Below are 22,764 nucleotides of genomic sequence, written 5' to 3' on the forward strand. Positions count from 1 at the left end.
TCCAGGCCATTTTACATACAGGTACAAAATTTTAAAAATTTGCACAAAAAATTATTTACTTATAAAAACTAAAACCTGAAACACAAATGGTAAGTCCTTTGCTGCAAAATTTCAATTTAACCTCCTATCAGACTGCTACAGCTTTGGTACAGTAACAATTTGAAATGTGGTAGGTTTTTCTGGCGCACCCTGTACCATTAGTATATTTTTGTTTAACAGAACGTTTTATACTAATAAAAAAAATATTAACCCCAACTAAAATGAAAAACGTTTTTACATTGTTTTCTATGGTTGTCTTTTGTTTTGACTCCTTTCCTTTTGTATTCTCTCATGACCCAATCTCGAATGCTTTTCTCTCGAAGATAGAAGAATTGTCTAGAGAACAAGCATATTATGAAGAAGGAGAGGGTCACATTGTGGGCAGAATCAATGAATTTAATTTTGATGAAACCAAGGGAGAACAAGATCAATACAAAGCAGTTATTCTGCCAACACAAGATCCTGCTCTATCTCATCCGAAAGTTCAAATCGAAAACGGTCTCTTGATTGGAGAAACTGTTCCTGAGTCGCACGCCTTCTATAGCATTCCATACGCCAAACCACCCATTGGGCCATTGAGGTAACTTTTCTTTGGAATTTTTTTTATTTTGGCGAAGCAAACTGTTAAGCGAAAACGGATTATAAAAATGAATAAAGCTCAACACGTCTTTCTAGAAAACTAACAAAGTACCTAAAATTTTTCGTCGACTTAAAATGTTTTGTTTTTTAGTGTTATAATTTTTTCGGAGTTTTAAGGGAGAAAAATTGTTCTGTAAATAATTAATTTATTAAATTATACCAAATTTTTAATTTTTGTTGTTTAGCATTATTTTGTGTTGATTTGCTTTATAATAAAAATAGCATTTATATAACGCAATATTTACAGTGCAAACTATGCTCCTGGGCTCTGTATATGACGATAATGATAAAATAATTCATAATTATTTCAGCTGTAAAATAGTTCGATTATCTTTAGCTCTTTTGATTTAGCCAAATCCCTGATATTTTTTCTGAAATCGACAACTTCACAGTTCCCACGTAAGGATAATCACCCTTGAAAACAAATTATTTAGAAAAGCTATACACCTTTAAAACTTTTAAAGAATACGAAGCAGAATCAAGTTTGCAATAAAAGGATGTTATGAAGTTGGAAAAGCTTCATTAAACAAAATTTTCATTTTGTCAGATTTGAGCCTCCTCAGCCAGCTGAGAATTTTGGGGAATTGAATGTATCCGTTCCCACTCTCAGAATGTGTTGGCAGACGAAACATTGCGACGACGATGAACCTAATTGTACAGCTTTGGTAAACAGCTTTACTACAATTGGCTTAATATAAGTCTTTGAGTACAAAATTTCAAATTACATATCTACAAACATTTAAGATGATTAATATTTCTTTTTACGACTTGAAACAAAATTACGTTCCAATAACTTCCTATAATTCAACCCTCTTACATTGTTGGGTTAGTTGAGATGAAAGTTAACACCGTAAATTTCCAAGCACTAATTGGTTTAAATATTAATAATTACCTGCTTACGATAAAGATATAAAATCGAACACATAAAGAAGCGATATGATTGGCCAGTGAAAGTTTACTGTTGAACACAGGGATATGGTGTGTTACTTTTCGACAGGTTACAGTAGTTCAAACATGCAAAAACTTCCAACTTTACATGACCCGCACAAACAATTTGCAAATATTTGTCAGCATGATGAAGCAAATATCGTTGTCTTAAACAAACAATCGTTTCTGCGTCACGCAAGTCATATGCTGCCAATTGCAGATTATTTATTCAAGTTTATTTCCAACATGCTGCTACAGGATACTTGAACCTACTGCGTTGCCTACGTTTATCATAATGTCAATAGAAGGCTAATGTTCAATGAAAAAAACACATTAAAATTTTTTTTTGTTAAACGTTTTCGACACCACATAGTATTTTTTTTCTAATGTGAAAAAAATAAACGTATACTTGCTTGATAAATAATAAAGTTTTTTAAAAACGCTCTTTTGGTAAGGTGAACACTCAGATAAATTCGTCGGATCAACTACGAGTTGTTAACGATCATAATCTTTTTGGAAAACAGAAATTTTAGGAAAGATAAATAATGAAATAAAAATTTAGATGTCCGAAGACTGCCTGGTGTTGAATGTCAATGTACCTGCTCGAATTAATCTCAATGATATTGAAGCCCCACCCAGCGAAAGACTTCCGGTCCTTGTTTACTTCCATGGAGGATTCTTCTTTGAAGGGCAGGCGACTACGCCCCAGCTTGACGGACGGTGGTTAAGCGAAGCAGCTGATGCAGTGATTGTGAATGTTAATTACAGAGTCGGTAAGCTGATGTTACATTGCTGTTGCATCTATTGGTTTGTGACTAAGACTGGTTTTATTTTAAGAGGAGTTTAAAATTTGGAATTTTTGATTAAGTTGCTATAAACTTGAATTATCACCCTCACTAGTATCTTTGTCGAATTTTTATACAATGACAAATATACTGTATAACGGAGACAAACATTTTGTTTCCAGTGGCGCAGTCAGACTGTAAGTCTTGGGAATGAAGAATAAAATTGGGAAGGGGCCAATTATTGTTCATGGCAGAAGCAAAGAATATTTAAATGCACAAGTGGCTTACTGTGCATAACAAACTGCTATTTCTTTAATTGATATGACAAAATATATATACTAAGTATAGTATCATGTTAGTTAATATGCAAAAAAAAACTAAACCACAAACTTCTTTTTTGTTTTGCAACCAATGGGATGATTTTTCGTATCACATTTGAAACATTTTACATCAACATAACATGCAAACCACGTTTACAAAGATTGCAGTGGCCTAACTCATTGTGTGACACTATTTACAGGATCTTTAGGTTTTTTGTCCTTTGAAGACGATCTTGGTTTTGTGGAAGGAAACCAAGGCATCAAAGATCAGCAGTTGGCGTTACAATGGGTTCAAACGAATATTGATAAATTCGGTGGAGATAAATCAAAGGTAAGGTAACTGAAACACACGGGGCAAGCCTCGGGATTACAATGGTAACACAAGTTTTGTGTTTCTTTAAGTTATTCCTTGAGATCCCTGCACAGACAACATAAATATTGTAAGTCAATTCAACTTGGCCTATACTTACCCGCACAACAACGTGTCGTTGGTCCAACGTTAGACCATCGGAAACGTCCCGTGTGCCCTCCGTTGGTTTCCGACGTTGGCGCGTAACAAATTTGGCCAGCGGGCCACCTTGGGCGAATCGTCAGTCACAAAAATCGGTTGGTTAAACGTCGATCCCCCGGTGGCACACTGTTGGCCAACCCTTTCCCGACCATTTGCCACCTGCGACCAACCTGCGACCAAACGCTTTCGTTGGTTCGACGTGGGATCCACGACGCAATTTACAACTGTCCTCACTGTGGCGAAAAAAGGCTTGGCTAATCGTAGACCCAACGTTGATGCACTGTTGGCCAACCCTTTCCCGACCATTTGCCACCTGCGACCAACCTGACGACCAAACGCTTTCGTCGGTTCGACGTGGAATCCACGACACAATTTACAACTATCCTCACTGTGGCGAAAAAAGGCTTGGCTAATCGTAGACCCAACGTTGATGCACTGTTGGCCAACCCTTTCCCGACCATTTGCCACCTACGATCAAACGCTTTCGTCGGTTCGACGTGGAATCCACGACGCAATTTACAACTATCCTCACTGTGGCAAAAAAAATGCTTGGCTAATCGTAGACCCAACTTTGGTGCACTGTTGGCCAACCTGACGACCAAACGCTTTCGTTGGTTCGACGTGGGATCCACGACGCAATTTAGCCTACAACTATCCTCACTGTGGCAAAAAAGAGTTGTTTAATCGTAGAACCAACGTTAGTGCACTGTTGGCCAACCTACGACCAAACGCTTTCGTTGGGTCGACGTGGAAGACGCAATTTACTATCATCCCCTCTGGCGAAAACGATTTGGTTACTCGTGGGCCTAGCGTTGGCCATCATTTGCTAATCTACGACCAAACGCTCACGTTTTGCTCTGACAAGGGTTAGACATTACGACCTCACCAAACCGAAAACGTTTCTTAACTTTGACCACATGGTGGCGTGTTGTTAACTCACTTTTTTCGAGTTAATCTGTGCTGAAAATGATGACCACGAAGACGTGGGATCGAGGCCTCAATTCGCAGTAAACCTTATCACTTACCATACTAGCATTCCACTCGGTACAACATTGCTAGAAAAGGCACTCATACAAGCAATGAGTAGGACAGATGGCAGTTAAGTTTGTTTTTATTTCTAACCATCACAGCAAAAACAAAGAACATGCTAAATATAACAGCGGTCTAGAAAAGGGCATGAGGCAAATTAAATCAAATTTCCTGTCTTCCTCTTCTCAAACTTCTCAGTCCTCATCTCTTGCGTATTTCAGCCAGTCTGAAATAGCGGCATGGATATTTGAATTTGTTGCTGTAGACAAGTTATGGGTTCTTCGTACTCCATCTAAAAATAATAATGTCATTGGGATAAATTGCCAATAGCTGGTCCAAACCAATATGTCTAGTGGAAAAGGTTGGTTGCTGAAGCCACGTAACTAACTCTAACAAGCAACTTTTTCCCATAAAGCAATGAACTAATCACACTGAAAAAGTTCTGAAAGTATCTCCCATGGATAAACTCAGAATTACATTGATTACAACAGTCTGGAAAAGAAAATGAGAATTATCCTGCTACAAATAAACTTTGAAATCATTTCTTCAAAGATTTTGCGAATTACTTCTATTACAAATACAAAATTATGATTTTTCGTTACTGTAATAAACACCTTTTTCATGCAACCTTGCATTAAATTAACTACAGAAGCTTTGTCTGTAGTTATTATTCATTAAAAACTGAGAGTTTGTTGAAAAAGAAACATAAGGTAAAGGGGTAAATGCTTAAGCTGACCATGCTTGTGCTTGTAGTGAAAAAGGATTATCGAAATCTGATGTAGCCTCATCATCATCCGTCATCACCATCATCCATCATCATCAGCCTATTCCTCACAAATAGAGCAAGTTTTCATCGACCTGAATATTCAAAACAATTTACTTTAAAATGTGAAAATGACCTTAATGACCTAACAAAAACTTGACCCAATAATTTAGTGTTTTTTTAGATTTTATGTTAAAACTAATTGCTTTTAATCAATTAGATCGTACCAAAATTGCAAAATTGCGATACAAGACAATAGTCTGAGCCACAAAACTGGCGACATAAAAATAAACAAATTATTGAGGGTGAGCTTTTTTTATCAATGTAGGAGGAAACATTTTGCTTACCAGTGTCCATTTAAAACAAACTGACTTAAAATAAGTAATGGTATTGAATTGACTTTTCATTGATCTATTAAACAAGCATCTGGAACCTTTTCGTTACTTTCAGAATCCTTACAAAAAACGCACCGCGCAAGCTTGCTACAAAAAGTTGACTTCATCGAAAAAACAGGAGATAAGCTATTTAGTATTATCGAAACTAACACAAAAATCAATGCACTGCACAGTACACACCCAGGTGTGTCCTAAAATCTAAATTTATGAATAATTATGTATCGGTATTGCATTATAATTAATTATAGTAGGCTACTACATTGAACTAATTGAACCATCTCATGCTTTATCAAAAATGCTAACAACAATAAAAACAGCGATATGCAGTACCTAGTATACACTCACCAATGCTTTTCCAGGCGACTAATGATAGTATTCGAGGCTGGAGTTTGTAGGCTTAAAATCTTTCGCAATTTCATTGGTTGGACCTTGCTGACATACCAAAGCACCGCAATATTATCTTTGTAATTCGTACAAGCCCTCAAGCCGTCACAACTTACTGTGAATAAATTTGAAAGCAGGGCAGCATGGGAAAAAAATGAAAAAAGAAGAGGATGACCTAATTAACACCAATTCATGACCTAATTAACAAAGAGCTGTTTATTGCCAGCCAGCAAAGCATGCTTTTGTATCAACATCTGTGAACGTTGAATCAATGAAAATCAATTTCTGCTCTGTTGCCCGGGTGAATCTAGTAGTTAAACTTAATTCAATTCAATCAAACTTTGGATTTAATTAAACCACAATTCTATTTGGGTTAAATCACTGGCGAACAAAATCAGGCATTTTACATTGATTCAACATCTTCAAACATTGGATGAATGTGAAAAAATTGGACTTTGCTTTTCAATAGAAACTTTTAGGTCGAAACGAAATACTTCGAAAATTCGAAGCAAACGAGATGAGAACAACAAGTTTTGTGGCTAAAGGAAGTAATTTGTGAAAGTCTGAATGGTTGAGAAATAGTTTTGCCCACCACAAACATTCATATGATCATTTGTAGGCTACTTTATGGGGGATATTTGCGGTTACTGTAAAAACATGATGAAATCATTTTTTTGGTCCAAATTAAATTATTTTATTTTGATGTAGTTAATTCTAGTCAAACGTTAAATACGGCAGGTGTAAGCTAACGAAAATCCTTATCCTCAAATAAGACAAATTTTTGCATTTTGAGTTTTCTTGGTTGTATTTTCAACAAAATATTATTTTTATATGAATTTTTGGCGACGGCTTATATTTCATTTTCAAAAATTTCCGATATCCAACCGATTTACTGACTTATAAACTATTGAAAAGCTGTAAAAACGTTTATCAAAAGATGAATTTCTTTAATCAAATTTATGCAGCATTTGGTCATGCAACATTTTAATATAGGCTATTTGTATGAGTGATTGTAACACTTTGTTTTGTGAGACTTGTGTTTTCTCTAATTGAAAACTATTTGATTCAATTGCGTAGGCTAAGCATTTTGAATTCTATGGACTTTGAGTCTGATTGCAAATAAATAAATAAAATAAAATTAAGATTTTTTGGCAAAAGGTTTGCTCACAACCGAATGCCCACGGCGACGAACGCGCTGTGGGGCCCACCATTGGCTCAACGCCGCGTCAACAAACTATTTTTATATAGCGTTTTTGTTAGAATAAACCTTTGTTCACTTTAATTTCGTCAAATTGTAGCATATACTGGCCAATGCTTCGAATTATTTTGTTGTGAATACGAAAAATGATATTTGTCGTAGAAAGGTTGATTCACAACCGAATGCCCACGGCGACGAACGCGCTGTGGGGCCCACCATTGGCTCAACGTCACTTCAACAAAATATTTTTTATATAGCGTTTTTGTTAGAATAAACCTTTGTTCACTTTAATTTCGTCAAATTGTAACATATACTGGCCAATACTTCGAATTATTTTGTTGTGAATACGAAAAATGATATTTGTTGTAGAAAGGTTGATTCACAACCGAATGCCCACGGCGACGAACGCGCCGTGGGGCCACCATTGGCTCAACGTCGCTTCAACAAACTATTTTTTACATAGCGTTTTTGTTAGAATAAACCTTTGTTCACTTTAATTTCGTCAAATTGTAGCATATACTGGCCAATACTTCGAATTATTTTGTTGTGAATACGAAAAATGATATTTGTTGTAGAAAGGTTGATTCACAACCGAATGCCCACGGCGACGAACGCGCTGTGGGGCCCACCATTGGCTCAACGTCGCGTCAACAAACTATTTTTTACATAGCGTTTTTGTTAGAATAAACCTTTGTTCACTTTAATTTTGTCAAATTGTAGCATATACTGGCCAATACTTCGAATTATTTTGTTGTGAATACGAAAAATGATATTTGTTGTAGAAAGGTTGATTCACAACCGAATGCCCACGGCGACGAACGCGCTGTGGGGCCCACCATTGGCACAACGTCGCGTCAACAACTATATTAGTTATATTAAATTTTTGTTGAAATGAACTTTAAAAATTCTTCATTTCACAGAATTATAATACATACTTGCCATATCTCTTAATTCGTTTGCCAGAAACACCAGAATTGAGATTTATTCTCAAAAGGTTGGCTGACAACCGAATGCCCAAGGTGACGTACGTGACGTTGGTTCTTCGTTGGTTCAACGTTGTGTTAACAACCTATTTATGATATTGACGTTTGTAGAAATAAAAATTTATAAAAGCTTCAATTCACAGAATTGTAATGGGTACTTTTCATTATGTAAGATTATTTCACCCGGAATATCAAAATAAACAATCGGTGGCTGGAGGTTGGTTTTCAACTGAATGCCCACGACGACAAATGCGACGTTGGCCCACCATTGTCTTAGCATTGTGTCCACAACCAAGTTTTACACAATATATATTTGTTAAAAAAAATGTTTTATGTGGTTTATATCACCAAATTATAACATGTTGTACCCTTTTTTACTGATTCTTTGTCCAGTTAAAGAAATAATGTTAGTTGGCAAATGGTTGTTTTGCGGCGAAAAGCCGACCGCGACGTTCGCGACCGTTGGCCAACGATCAGCCGACATTGTTTGCTGTGCGGGTAGGGATTAAAGGCATTGGCTCATGAGTTTAGTGTTTAGTTATTGTTACTTTGTTTAAACTATTGTTATTCAAAAGTAGGCTACATTTTGGTGAAATGTTTAAATACTTTAATGGAGAGGCATACGCCTATGGTCTACTGCTTTTATGCGTACGCTTCTCCTCGGTCTTCAGATGAAATACTTGTTTGATTTCTAGGTAACATTGTTCGGTAATAGTGCTGGTTCTCAGTCAATCATTTTCCACTTTGCTTCCGCCGAAAGCAAGCCGCTCTTCGCCCGTGGAATTGTTCAGAGCAGCCCCACGGTTTTTCAATACCAAACCCATCAAGACTCAATGAACACGATTACAAGAAGATTGTTAGAAGCAATCGATTGTCCCAACAATTTCACTTGCTTAAGGTAATTTCTAAATGCCAAAACCAGAGACATTCGATTTCAATGTTAGACCTATAGTTAGAGTGAAGTTTGTTTCAATCCTTGTTTGTTTCCTTTCTGAAAGCAACTTTTATCCAGACATTGCAAGTACCGTTTCCGCCCGCCCTGTTTGTCCTCCCCGTTAGCTCAGTGGTTAAGCGCCCGACTCAAGATCAAGCAGCGCTGGTTCCGATCTCGGTGTATGCGCTTCAGCAACACATTTCAGGACTGCTCTCCATTCAGTGGCACCAAATAGATGTAATAATTCTCCAGCAACAATACACTTCAACAATCGGAAAACTTCACTCTGTCAATCTCTGTGACCGACTTTGCGTAAAAAGCCTCTACATTCTACATTTTACAAGTATGCGAAAATACCACGAATAATCTATCAAGGCTTTGTCAGTCCGAAGATAAAAATTTAAAACCAACCAACATCTTTGATCAAGCTGTGTTTGGTTTTCATGATCTTAAAGTCTTATTTCAGGATTAAAAGCAATAAAAAGTGAATAGAAGTGATAGTTCACAAAACATTCAGAAACTACAATTGGCTTGCCAAGCAGGAAACGTAACTTTAGAAAAAGAAACCTTAAAAACAAACAAACAGGAACTGTAGAAAGGAAGAAACACCCCATATTTTTGGAGTCATATTAATTTTTTTAACCTTATTTTTGGGAGAATAAGGCCTATCATTTTTACATGTCCCAAATTATTTTCTAAATGTCTCTTCTCATAGAATACCACAATTACCACATGTTGGTACTTTGTTTGGGCGTTAAGTAGATTGTCATAAAAATATGAAAACATACTTAAATGTTATTACAATAAAATAATAAATACTGTAAATACTATTACAAACTGATTGATAGAGGGAATTTCTATCCTTGGAGTGAGAAAGTTTCTTTGAAGTCTTCATGCTGGCACCTGAAGGCTTTGAACCACCACTCATGCAGGCGCAATTATCAGAATTGACAGAGTGAAGTTTTCGCTTGTTGATGTTGTTGGCTCTGAATTATTCCATTCACTGGATGCCACTGAATGCAGAGCTGTCTGTGAATGCGTTGCTCAAGCCAATGCCCCGTAGACACATAGCCTACCTCAGTTGTTAATAAATAAACATGATAAACTAAAATACTACCAAATAAGCAACACAATGAATCATATCGTTTTGCAAATGTATTGCACAGAACAGTGGATCCAAGCGCTTTCGTTGAAGCACAAAATCAAGTATCCGTGAAGTCTTTGAAAGAAAAAGACTTGTGGGGAACGATTGAACCCTTTCGCCCCGTCGTTGGGTCAAAAACTGAATTTTCCGATCAGCCAATTCTTATGTTTAAGCAAGGATTGTGGCACACGGAAAAAGAAATAATTATTGGAACCAACGACGATGAGATGTCTTACATTAGAGAATTGTTTCTGACTTTAGGAATACCATTTCCAAAGCTACTATTTAAGGTGAGCTAACATGCTAGTCTAGCACTTTTGCAGTATTAGTGTTAGTTTTCACGTTATGTGCAGTAGGCTATATTTAACCACGTGCGCTATTAATGAAACACGATAGTGGATGGCACATTGCAAAATCTTTGATAATCTTTTTGACAAGGCAATAACGGTATTTAGTGCAAGGTAGGCTACATCATCCTACATGTAAGTTTCTTTCTCACGTATTGTAAAAATTTATTAATATTTGAAAAGTTTGATTCGTGTGCTTCTTTTCCGTCACAAACTATGCTACAAACTGCGTATTGGGACCGTAATTATTAGTTGTAGCAGATAGTGTATCCACTGCATCGACTTAGCCTAATTGCTGAAAGTGACATTTGAAACTTTGGTCAGCCGCCAAGAAGACATGTTGTAACTAAGTTTAATCTGCATAAACCGCAATATTTTATGTGACAAATAAAATTAAAAAAAGGTATCTTATCACTATAAAGGTACCAGAATAATTATCAAACTTCTGAAAACTCTGGAGTCAAATAACTTAACCCCTCAATTGAAATCCATCAGTTCCTGGTTGAACTTTGCCTTTGCTGAAACAAAACGAATTTTCCTGATCTAGGATAATTCTTTTTCGAACAAACTTTGTGTTTAAAATTGTATTTGATTGTGATTTTTATTTAAGTTGTTTTGCAAAAAGATTCTACTGAGGCTTTTGAATTGCTGCTAGATTCTAAAAATCTAATGCATGAAATTAAGAACTGTACGTTAATGGTCTTTCAATGAAGAATTTCGAACAAAAATTTGTTATCTTTGATAGATTGACAAAAATCTAAATAAAAATTTTGAGAAGAATGTTTACAATTAAATGTATACTATACTATAAGCTTAACAATTTGAATTTAATATTTAGATACTGAATGATGTCGTTCTTGACGAGCATGGTCCAAGCGTGACTGACCTTTATACAGACACCCTAAGAGATGAGACCTATGCAGACAACTTTGCACAGGAAGTTACAGATATGTTCTTTGCTTGTCCTAATAGGGCGTTAGCTAGGTACGTAGCCTAAGTTGTTTCACAAAAAGGCACTCAAGTTTTGATGCAACTTATGAAGTCATACACGAAAAACTATGGCTTTGTTTCTTTGCAAATATGCTTTACACCCAAATTTACCCAAATTTAAGTGCTGATGACAATGCAGCTGTAAACTACAATTTGATGTTGCTTCACTCATAAAAAAATACCAACTGGAAACAAAAAAGTGACTTTTTAATTCAATAGATCTATCCTATTTTCAATAGCCTAATATTATTCAAAACGCATTTCCTTTGCTCAAAATCGTTTAAACCGAAATTACATTCTATACAAAAAAGGCTTGGAATGCAGCAAAATTAAATTCTTTTCTGAAAGTATTGATTTGAAATACAACAAATCAAAACGAAATGAAAGTTTTAATAAAAACAAAACATTAATATGTTTAATGTCTAATCGTTGGCAAGATGCTTTTGCTTTGAACACTTATACAGTAAGTCTGAATTATAATAGTATGAACTTCTAAGAACCATGGCCCACTGCAGATAAGGCCAGATTTGTCACATTTTGAAGGATTTTATTAACAGGCTGACTCAAATTGTCTTAAACATTGCAGTTTCTACAACTAAAGTTCTTTCAGAAAATATTGTAAGAGGGTAACAAACATTTCCTTTATTAGTAATAAGTATTTAAAGCTTTGCACGATATCGTGAGCTTTCTTTGAGTTGATTGATAGTTATTAATCTTCATAAATGCCAACTGCAATACGAAATGAAACCTAAAGTTATCAGAAGTAGTTTTCTCCAAACCATCAACATTAACGTAAACGGAGAAAATAAACATTTTCTATAATTCAGTAGATTGTTTCTGATCTTTACTCAATGCACATTATAAAAAAATACGTCTTGGCAGGGCCATTGAGTGCATAATTGGGCCCGGTAGCAAGCCAAACTTCGGGTCCCCTCAAAGTTTCAATTGGCAATGCACAAATAAATATACGTACGACCTGAATTTCACTTTCACAAGTTTACTTTTTCTGCATAATTAGCGCAAACTATTATTTATCACATAGGTCCTCACAACAAGTACGGTGTGTGGAAGAAATAACATACATAAAATAATAACCGTTTTAAATACGTTTGCCTGCAGAAATGACAAACTTTAGAAAAGATTCTGAATACTTGGTGCAAAATAACCTACGTCTTTCTTTAGCATACGACTACAAAAATAATTGCCAATGCAGCAGCCAAAAGAAAGACCATGAAATTGTAATGATAAATGTTTATCAGGGGTGTAGTCAGGGGGGCGAGCAAAGAGAGCAATTGCCTCCCCTCGAAATATTTTAAAGTAACATTTCACACTCTATTACAGGATCATTTGACAAAGTTTTACTATCGATTTTGGCTGAAACAATGGCAATTTTAAGATATATTTTAAAAAATTTTCTGGGGGAGGACCCCAGTGAGTGCTCCACCTTCGATGAAACTCGTTGCCACTCCAGGTTCACTCACATATGAAAAAATACTTATTTGCCACCCCTGAAATTTTGTGCTGGCTGCACCCCTGATATTATATTTCATAGCCTACGTAAAATTTCAAGATTAATACTCGATCTTGCTTCACACCATCACATACACCAAAGGGATGAGAATTATGGTATCCCTACTTTACAATCATACATTATTTTGCATAAAAATACAAGAATTGTACAAATACCATAGGATCATTGAACAAGCTTCGAAAACTTTACTTGGTCAAATTCATTTGGACAGTCTAAACATATAGTACAGTAAATAAGTGTAGGCAATGGGTTTAGCAAAATGCAAGATAGTTAACCTATTGATTTTAAAAAATACACTTACAGAAGTTGAAGCCAAACTGATTGTCAGTCATACATAAAAAGACTCTAGTTATGAAAAACAAAATCCTTGAAAATTGTTGAATGTCATGTTGGCAAATGTGTATGGGCTACCACAATAACTACTGTTGTCTTTGTTGCTTTTCACAGCATGTACAATTTCAGAATACATGCAATAATTAGATGCATGTCCAAGATACATTGAAGAAATGACTAGAAAAAGGTAACATACAAAAATCATAAGAAGGTTTAATACTCTCAGTTGTGGTACCCAGCTGATTAATTAATACCAATTTTTTAACACATTGTTTTGAACATATCTACAACGCAAAGGTACAAAAACCAACAAAAGTATATATCACGTTCCTATCTTGTAGAAGGGTTTGGATACAATGCATCATTGTTCATCACGAAGAGCACTTCTTAGTCTTACAGCATTTTTATAACAAAAGTAGAACACTCCTAATGCAGTAAGCTACATACTCACCATGGCACTGAGGTTTAACACCAAGGTCTACTGAAATCTGTACATGCCAACAATACCAGCTCCACCAGTCACTCTAACTCCATCAACAGATAACGAGAGAGGTGAACAGGTGGCAGACAAAAACTTTCTAATTACTTTTATGTTCATACTTGTCACTTAAATACTTTTGTAGTAAGTATTAATTCTTTCAACTTTGTCTTGTTTTGAAGCTGTTCTTGAACTCCTTGTGTTTTTGCTTCTTGTTTTTATATGAAGCAAAGCTTCTTTATTAATGAAGTAAAACCCGGTCAAATGCTGAGTCATTTTCAAACCACTGATATTTTATTAAAAAATTGGAATGCCTTTCTACCACCAGAAAGTGGTCCATCACCATGAATATGCTTAAAAGCAACTTCATTCCTTTGTTCAACATTACACAACTGAACTTTCCCTTCTATTTTTCTGTTCTTTTTTTGATGAATGAACTTTCCACGAAAGGACACAATCATTTAAATACAAAATTATAACTTTCAAAAATGTTTGTAATGGCCCTGATTAACTGTAACAGCAAAAATTCTGCATCTAAATGGTGATTGCTATGAACTACGAATAAAACTAGATAAAAGTTTTCGCTAAGCACCTTGGTATAACGAGGATTTCTAAAAGTACCCCACTTTTGAGACGATGTTTCAGCCTAACACTTACCAGCAAAAAATAAACTTGTTGCTTCAGGATGTTTACAAACGAGTTTAATTAAAAAAGCAATGGCATTTAAAAAAGTTTTTTCTAATAGACTCACTTTTTAACATATCCATCATGTATTTTTGTTTTTAAAAACACAGCTCCTAAATGTCAAAAAGCTGTTTATGGTAAATATAACACAGTGGTACTTTGTTGGCTATTGTTGCCGCAAAAGTGTTTTAGCTTGTAAAAACATTAATGATTTTGTTAGATTTGTTTCAATGTTAATATTATGTTAAGATTAACTTGATTGAGCAGTCTTTGACCCATTGTAGATTTAAAAGCATTTCTAACTCCTTCAATCCTATTTATTTCCAGTAGATTTAGTCTAAGTCTAAATTACCATAGTCCAAGTCTAAATTACCATGTTGTACGGTACCGGTATATCGCGATTTCGGGTATTGAACCATTTTCAGTGTCACACAACTCCATAACCAGCACATTAAAATTTACAGCAGTTCAGTTTATAAAAAGGCTAAATGAAAATGACTGTGGCTATCATTCCCATACAAGGGTTGCCAGACATGGAATTCTGCCCAATTTTGAGAAAATACTTTAGCCTACGTTAAATTGCCCACTCCATTTTTTTTTATAAAGTGTAGCACACTGCAAAAACTTAATCCACATACAGTCAAGTTACTACAATTTTTCATGCATATTACAAAGTACGGTATTTGACTTGCGATAACTTGAAAAGATCCAGTGTCTAAATATACCGTACTTGGAGCAAAACTAAAGTTCTTGATTTTTCATCATTACAGTGCAGTGTTAAACACTTGTCATGCAGCCACTTAAGAAATGTGGGCATAAAAAGATCTGGGGGCTTGATTTAATTCTTTCAATTCTGATCACTTTCACAAAAGCATGGCTAATAAAACCTACTGAGACACTGTCATTTTGAATAAACCATGCCATAATAGCAACCACAAAAATGACTGCAATGATGAATGATGAGTTTTTTTATGATGAAATCAGCACCTGTCAGTTAGGCATACTTTAAAGCTTGGAAAAACTTAAAAGGTATAGTTTTTGCATAGTGAAAATAAAACAGTCATACTTGTTTGACATATCATTGGGCTATGTTAGCTAAAGCAGTAGACACTAGACAAGGCACTCTAACAGCTGCAAGGTATAATTATACGGTATCTGTTAAACATACCCAAAGATTAAATTGGTGAATGCCTAACCTATTCTGGTATACCTATGCCTGTTGAACTGCCCAGGTACTTTTCAGTTTTAACTATCAACTAAGCAGCTTCAAAAAAAAACAGACCCATCACCAGTGGTTTGAACTGCTGGACTTGGCTGGGTTGCATTGATCAAAAGTCTCACCAAATAGCCAGTTGAGTAATGTGGGAGTGGCAAACAAATCATGTTTAGTTAACTCTAGTTAAAATAACAATAACACATGAACTTTTTATCAATGAACTGCTTTTAACTTTTCTTTAGCAATCGCTATCTTTTCGAGTATCCTGCCACATTTTGCCAGCAACTCAGACTGTTAATGTTTCAAAGAAAAATGTGACAAATCAGGCCAGACACTAGAGGGGGCCATGTAAGAACATAATGCTAAAACTACTCGCTTTTATCTTTACAACGCTTTTCGAGTTTATAGTACCTAATGAGCTTTTTTATTTACCGATGCATTACACAGATATGCGTTGCTTTTAGCGCTGTACAAGTAGTGGCAACATCAGGGCAATTGCTCCCCCTAAAGAAATAGAAATTTTATTTACCGTTATTATGTTTCTTTGTGAAGAGTTGCGACCGTGCATGGTGCTTTTAGTAGACTATATCGTTTGTTGTTTTTTCTTACTTTTATTGTCGTTTTAAATTTGTTTTTTTTTCTACTATGAAATAAAAGCTTGTTCTACTAGCGTACAGTATCAATGAAATTATTATCCCTAAAGTTTTTAGCGGCAGCTACATCTATCTTTGTTCACAAGACAGACGTTTTCTCTCCTTAATTTGCCATGTGTTTTGATTTAATCGCAAATCGAAATACGTTGTTTGGGTTTAAAATAAAATTTAGTTAAAATATTCTTTACAAAACTTAAGTTGAAACAAATAATACAAATTTGCGTTGATAAGAAACGAAATGCGTTTTGGAAGTTCGAAACGTCGTCAAATATTTCAGTTTCCAGCAACCCTATAATCATTATCACTTTTTGTTTAAATCTTATTTCCAATGCGACAATTCCTTTGTCGTTTGTACTTACACTTTGTCGTTTGTAAAACAGATTTGCTAAGAAGACTTCAACCCACGCAGACAAGAGAGTATACTTATATAATCTTGCTTATGCCCTGACCAACAAAAGTTGTGCTGAGGCTCACGACGTCTCCTATTTTTGTGGATCCGCCTTCCATGCTTCAGAGATCATTTTTGTGTTTAAATCCGCTCAAGGATACGGGTAACGAATCAATTTTGTATTCGTCGTGTTTCAGCAATGTCATGTCTATGTGGCAACATCACGTGCTATGTGCATTAGCAAAAGCAGCAACGCTATGATACGTTGAGAAGCGTTTTAAAATAGTGTCAGAAACGGATTAGCAAACTGAGTTTTATCAGATTTGATATTTAGAATCATAACTGTCTACAAACGTTTAAGATTTTCCTTGAATAACTATACCTACAATTACAAAGGTGTATAGGTAAACTGATATACCTGAATCTTTGAGCTTTCATTATACATACCAACTTATGGTCTGCAAATCTGACATTGCATGTAAAACATGAAGCTTTATGCCATTTTTTTGCTAAAAGTTTAAATCCCTAATGATAGAATGTATGGCCTATTCCGCGCATGCGTAGTTTTACGTAATCTATACTTCCTCTGATAATTTCAGTGCCTATACAACATTGTGATTATTGCAGCCATTTTCGAATATACAGACTTGTGTTATGAACCATCAATGTAGTGAACGATTTGTGCTGGTGAAGCAAGCGTTCGGTGCTTCAATCGGTTGCATGCTTGATGTAGGGACGGTACATTACGGGACGCGCAACTCCGTTGTTCCTTCAACATTAGAAGGGTCAATTGCCAATTTAACATTTTTTTTACGCTTTACTGCTGGCTTGCTTTCAACTAAAAACCTTAAATTACTTTAAAACCAACTTCACTCTTCTTATATAACCCATAAAAAGTAAAATATTTTGTAAATTACAAAAAAACGTAACCCTTCTAATGTTGCGGATAAGCCAAAAGCGGATGAAGTTTCGCATCCCTATGATCTACAATCCCTAGCTTGATGCTTCTATATTATGTTTTATGATTTAAAATGAAGTCAAATGGAGCCCAGCTTCTACATTGAGCTTGCAAACTGGAGCGGAAAACGTAGACTTTCTATTCCTTTATAAATTATAGAATTAACTGTAAGATATTTTCGTCCATCCCTGCTTTAGCGGTATAACGCGATCTATTCAAAAAATAAGTTTAATGGCCTGCTATTGCCAATCACTTGCAAAAGTATCTCTCGGTGTTTCATTGCAGGAAGGATGAAATTTAAGTTTTCAATTTTGTTCTTTTTAGTGATAGCTCTCCTAAGGTCAACACTTTTTTTTTTATCGTTAATCGAGTGTGAGAATAATTATCAGCGGCCAATAAGGGCTATTCGAAGTTTTTATGTCTTCTCTCTCTCGACGGAATCTCACCAATGCCATTCACGCCTTTCTTTCTTTGTAGAACCCAATTTTATGAAAACGATACATTAGTATCAGATATGTTCACCACGTATTGGGGAGGATTTGCTCGCACTGGAGATCCAAATTCAGGATTACCAACCTCCCTTGGGAATTTTACACATTGGCCAGTATACGTAAGTTATTATCCAAATTAACATGTCATAGTATATTATTTTGAAATCGGCGCAAGTCAATATTTGCCGTGGTAGGCTAATCCACATGGATTAAAAAGAAAACTTAGATTACATCTATCTATAATTAATTTATTAACCATTGTACAATTTGTATAAGACAAATACTGTAGTTCACATAGTCCATTGCCAAGCAGTTGAACTCCTCTTGTCGGAGACTTGTCTCTTAGTCTTTATATTTTGAAAACTACAAGCGCTCTATTACTATTTAATGTTGTCAGTCCATCCTATTTGTCTGTTTTTTCAACTTTCCATGTAACATACTTTTTCAATTTTGGCCTATGCTTGCAAGCTTGTTGTTCCAACACTCATAGGCCTACTCCAATATCATTCATCTTGCTACTGTATTTTAATATATAAGCATTCTTGCAATGATACCTCCAAAGAAAGAAATTGTTGTGTTATTAGAAGATGTCTGCATGGTCTGGAAGATGTCTGTAACTGCAACGGCACTAAAACCAACCTGGTTATAGTCAGCCTCACTAACGTATTGCATGCTGTGTGTTTATTTTGAAAGATTGAAAGAGTTTAGGCCTATTCTCTTTTTAAAATATAAAGTGGAGTGTGTACTCTCCACTCCAAGCAAGACTAACATTCGACGTGTCTCTACCACATTTTTCTATTTATTAAGATGCTGTTATATGGTATAGGCTATTAAATTTGGTATTTTTTCTTCCCAGACTCGTTTTGAGAGAAAAATAAAAGAACATTGTGAACCTAGACATCAAACCTACAGTTTCATAAATATGTTTGCGATTACTTACTGTTTTCATAAATCCAGTTACTGGAGTTTTCTGAATTTTTTGCAGAGTGATGACGTAAATCCTGCTTGGACCAACATTCGTCTTGATTACCCTCAAAGTAGCGAAGAATCCGAATACAGACAGAAATATTGTGATGTGTGGGATGATACCGGATTTTATTTTGACCACATGTATCCCATAGTATTACCAACCAATGCACCAACTACCTCAACTGAAGACACGAGTGTTCCTCACACGTCAGACAATGTCTTCACGACAGCTTCGAGCACGGCTCATTCCATAGCAACCACCACTCCCTTGCCTGAAGCAATAGATACGACCACTGGAGGAGCCATGGCAACCATCAAAATTGTAGAACATAAATTTACCACTTATTTACTGTCGGCATTGGTGTTTGTTAGTATTTCTTTTATGCGTTAAACAGTCAAATAACGTTAAGTATGTATACGTATAGCCCGTTTACGAAGGATTTTTCTATGATCAAGGATCAATTTTTCTTAATTATTTAAAAAAAAATAACCTTTGCAGTACATTAGGCAAACATTTTTGTTTAAAATCTTATCAAGTTTTGAAACTGTCTCGCAACATGCAATGACCGGATAGCTGTTATTGGAAACACTCTTTTTTTTGGTTTAATAAATTTTGTATGAGAAAGAAAATAAAAGTTCTGCAGTTGGCTTAAGATGAAACCGTTTTTTCTCCTTTTTTTTAAATGAATCACATTGTACAAAAATGCCTGAGGTTGTTGAGGTTGCCTGAGGTTAAGACAAAAGACGGCGACTGATTATGCAGTAGAACGGATGAAGTTCTCTTCTTTGATGCTTTCGTTATACTTTTCTAGTGAATTTTTCTATAGACTACTTTTGAATATTTCACGTAATTTTGATTGAGCGTTCTGTCACCAGAGCAATTGTAAAATAGAAAATCGTCCCTTCACTCATTTAGAAGTTGTTTGTGAATTTTAAGGCAATTTCTGTAGACTAAACAAAGCGAACCATCCTAGTTTTATTCACATCAGTGGCAGGTGATGTCCCTTTTGTAATTTGTATCTGAATAACGCAGACTGTCTGATAAATCCATTAGCAGGGCGGTTAAAAGTATAATTTAGGATTCGATTCAAAAAGATGCTTGGACCTTCAAACAAAACACCTTTAAAAATAATAAGATTTAAAAAATAAAATTTAAAAATTTTTTTCACTTTCAAGCCTCTAGATCAGTGGTGTCCAACATGTGGTGGCGCTCGTGACAAATGTAGCACACTGTTTATTAAAAAATGGCACTCGAATCCTTGTGAAAATTCATATGCCAAAAGTTAAGATTTGTTAGACAGTCAATGGTTGTTCCATTCTTTATTCACCATGCAAAAAAGAAGTATTGATAAGTACAACATATTAACATTTACTTCTGACATGTGTCGCAGTACAATAATCTAAACGTGCGTAGGCAATTCCTATAGGTCAGCTGATGACTTTGACGTTTCATGTACCGATGTTTTAACTTTAAGAATGGAGTGAACATTGACACGACAATAAGTTATAGGACAATATTGGCACATGAACGTATTTGAGTTGAACACCCCTATATAAAAAGACTTCAGGCCCCGAAAATGATCCCGAACTTGGCTCTAAATGTAGCTACAGTAAACTTTGAACCTATTATCAACACTTTAGTGACTATAGCCCCAAATCGGACAACAGCACATTAGAGAGGCTTTTTCAATGTTCTTTTGAGAGGCTTTCTCAATTTTATATTCTCAATATTTTAGGTATTTGTACTGTACAGACCACTACAGAACAGTGCTCATTAATTTGATGATCTACTAGAGTTGTATAAACTAGCCATAGACAGTTTGATAAGCGTAACATCACATTAAACAAACAAAATAACGCATCGTTTATCACATTTCTTAAAAGCATATTTTAACTGCATTTCGATCAAACGTAGCCGATCGCTTTGTTTTTGTCTTTTATTGAACCAATAAATTTATTGTTTTGTTTAAAAACTACAGTTTAGTTTGTGTTTGTTTAACAGCGTTCTGAGCTTAACAAAAAAATGTTCAAGCGTAGACTATGTACTTGTCATCTATACATCAGTGATTAGTCTACTTCTCGGGGTCCGTGATTACATTGATTAAAAAAAGCATAGCCTAGAGCCCTAGACTACCGTAGACCTTACAAAATTGAAAGTGGTAACATTTATTTTCTTTGAGAAATTTGCAACATGTTTGCTCCTGACTACTCTTAAAAGGTTTTGAGTTTCGCAGACTTGATAAGTCTTTGAAAGGGGTCTATGACAACAAAAACGTTGGGAATCACTGGACCAGAAAGTATGGTGTGATTCAGGGGCTCCGGACACTTCCTGAGAGTGGGGGGGAGGTAATTTAAGCATGGGCGGGAACGATGTTTTGACATCGACAAGGGTCATTAGATTAACGCATCACATCTACTTCTAGGAGGTCGCCCGCCAGACCCCTTTTGCATTACTGAAAGCTTCAGTTTCTTATACAGTGTCTTAGTCGGCATGTTTCGCGCCGAAGGCGCAAAATTTTTGCTTTTCAGCACGATACGATTTAAAATCGAAAAATTATTTCAACAAATCTGAAATCGCGAGCAAAAGCTCTTTAACATTTGCCACATTTTTTGAAGTTTGGAGACAATTTTGACTGGAAGAGGAGGCGTGCGCAAAAAGCTCTCTCTGTGTTCTTCCTTGGCTCAAGTCCTCTAAATTTTGCACTTTAGTCGCTAAAAGGTTAGATTTAAAAGGTCAAAAGCGTTAAAGTTAAAGCTTTAATCTACTGTATAACTTATAGGCCTATCACAATTACATGAATGCAACACGATAACCTGTGCCATAACTTCCACAGTGAAAAGAGAAGTTTCAGCATCTAGGGTCTAGGGCTAGGCCTACACTCAACTCAGAAAAAAATAAAATAAAAGCTAAAATGCATTAAATTTTACAACAACTGAAAATAGGGAGATATCCTTATCGATACTACAGGAAGGCCTGCCATCTGCGCCGTGTAAGAAATAACACTAAGCAAAAAATGCCATAATAGTATCTTGTGCCGAAATCTCACAAAAACTACAAAGAAATAACATTATAAACGAACACATTAACTCAAACAAAACACTGTGTGCACTCTGCTTATATTATAAGCAGAACGGTTAGAAGTCCCCAAAGACATTGTGCATTGTTGAAAACAAATTCTTTGCAGATTTCATCTACACTTGTTTCATTCAAATGCACTTGATGGGCATGGCACATGGTAATGGAATTGAGTCTTAAAGCAGTCACTGTACTTCGGAGCCATGTTTTCAAGCGACTTAGCGAGCTAAACGATCTTTTGGCTTATGCAGAAGAAAGGCCATTGACCAATAGCAATCTTACAAGTTTTTCCACACTGGCATACAACTCTTTGACAATAGGTTTAAGTCTCATTAACTTGTTTCGAACATCACACACATACTTGATCGGCCAAACTTTAATACAAGGTGAAGTTGGTGAATAGTGTTTTCACAACTTTACCTTATAGCTTTCCTATTTTCTAACTTTAAACCCTAAAAGTTAGTGTTTAGGGCAAGAAAATAGCATAGGAAAGGTGTACCAGTGAAGGCATAAAACAGCTTTGAGATGTCTTTTGTCTTTAATGGATGAGCGATTGTCAAATTGTTTTGCATGCCACATGCAGCCCGTGGGCCGAAGGT

General features: G+C 35.6%; 1 protein-coding gene across 1 annotated transcript; it reads left to right on the plus strand.

Annotated features, from left to right (window-relative positions):
• The first annotated feature begins 256 nt into the window (after positions 1-256).
• Positions 257-21,057, plus strand: LOC145764609 (crystal protein-like). Its single transcript, XM_082576240.1, has 10 exons — positions 257-619; positions 1,226-1,343; positions 2,168-2,378; positions 2,911-3,041; positions 8,669-8,871; positions 10,074-10,341; positions 11,237-11,382; positions 16,664-16,834; positions 18,107-18,239; positions 19,106-21,057. Exons 1-10 carry the CDS (start codon positions 261-263, stop codon positions 19,478-19,480), a joined length of 2,115 nt encoding a protein of 704 aa, XP_082432366.1. The 5' UTR covers positions 257-260; the 3' UTR covers positions 19,481-21,057.
• Positions 21,058-22,764: the final 1,707 nt, after the last annotated feature.

This window comes from Aplidium turbinatum, chromosome 2, assembly GCF_918807975.1.
Source record: "Aplidium turbinatum chromosome 2, kaAplTurb1.1, whole genome shotgun sequence".
Lineage (NCBI taxonomy): Eukaryota > Metazoa > Chordata > Ascidiacea > Aplousobranchia > Polyclinidae > Aplidium > Aplidium turbinatum.

What these genes read in the sequence shown, in the direction of transcription:
- LOC145764609 (XM_082576240.1), top strand. Translation starts at nt 261, where the DNA reads ATGAAAAACGTTTTTACATTGTTTTCTATGGTTGTCTTTTGTTTTGAC. An exon ending in GAATGTTAATTACAGAGTCG is followed by an intron (nt 2,379 to 2,910) that starts GTAAGCTGATGT and finishes CACTATTTACAG; the next exon opens with GATCTTTAGGTTTTTTGTCC. An exon ending in CCTAATAGGGCGTTAGCTAG is followed by an intron (nt 11,383 to 16,663) that starts GTACGTAGCCTA and finishes TTTGTAAAACAG; the next exon opens with ATTTGCTAAGAAGACTTCAA.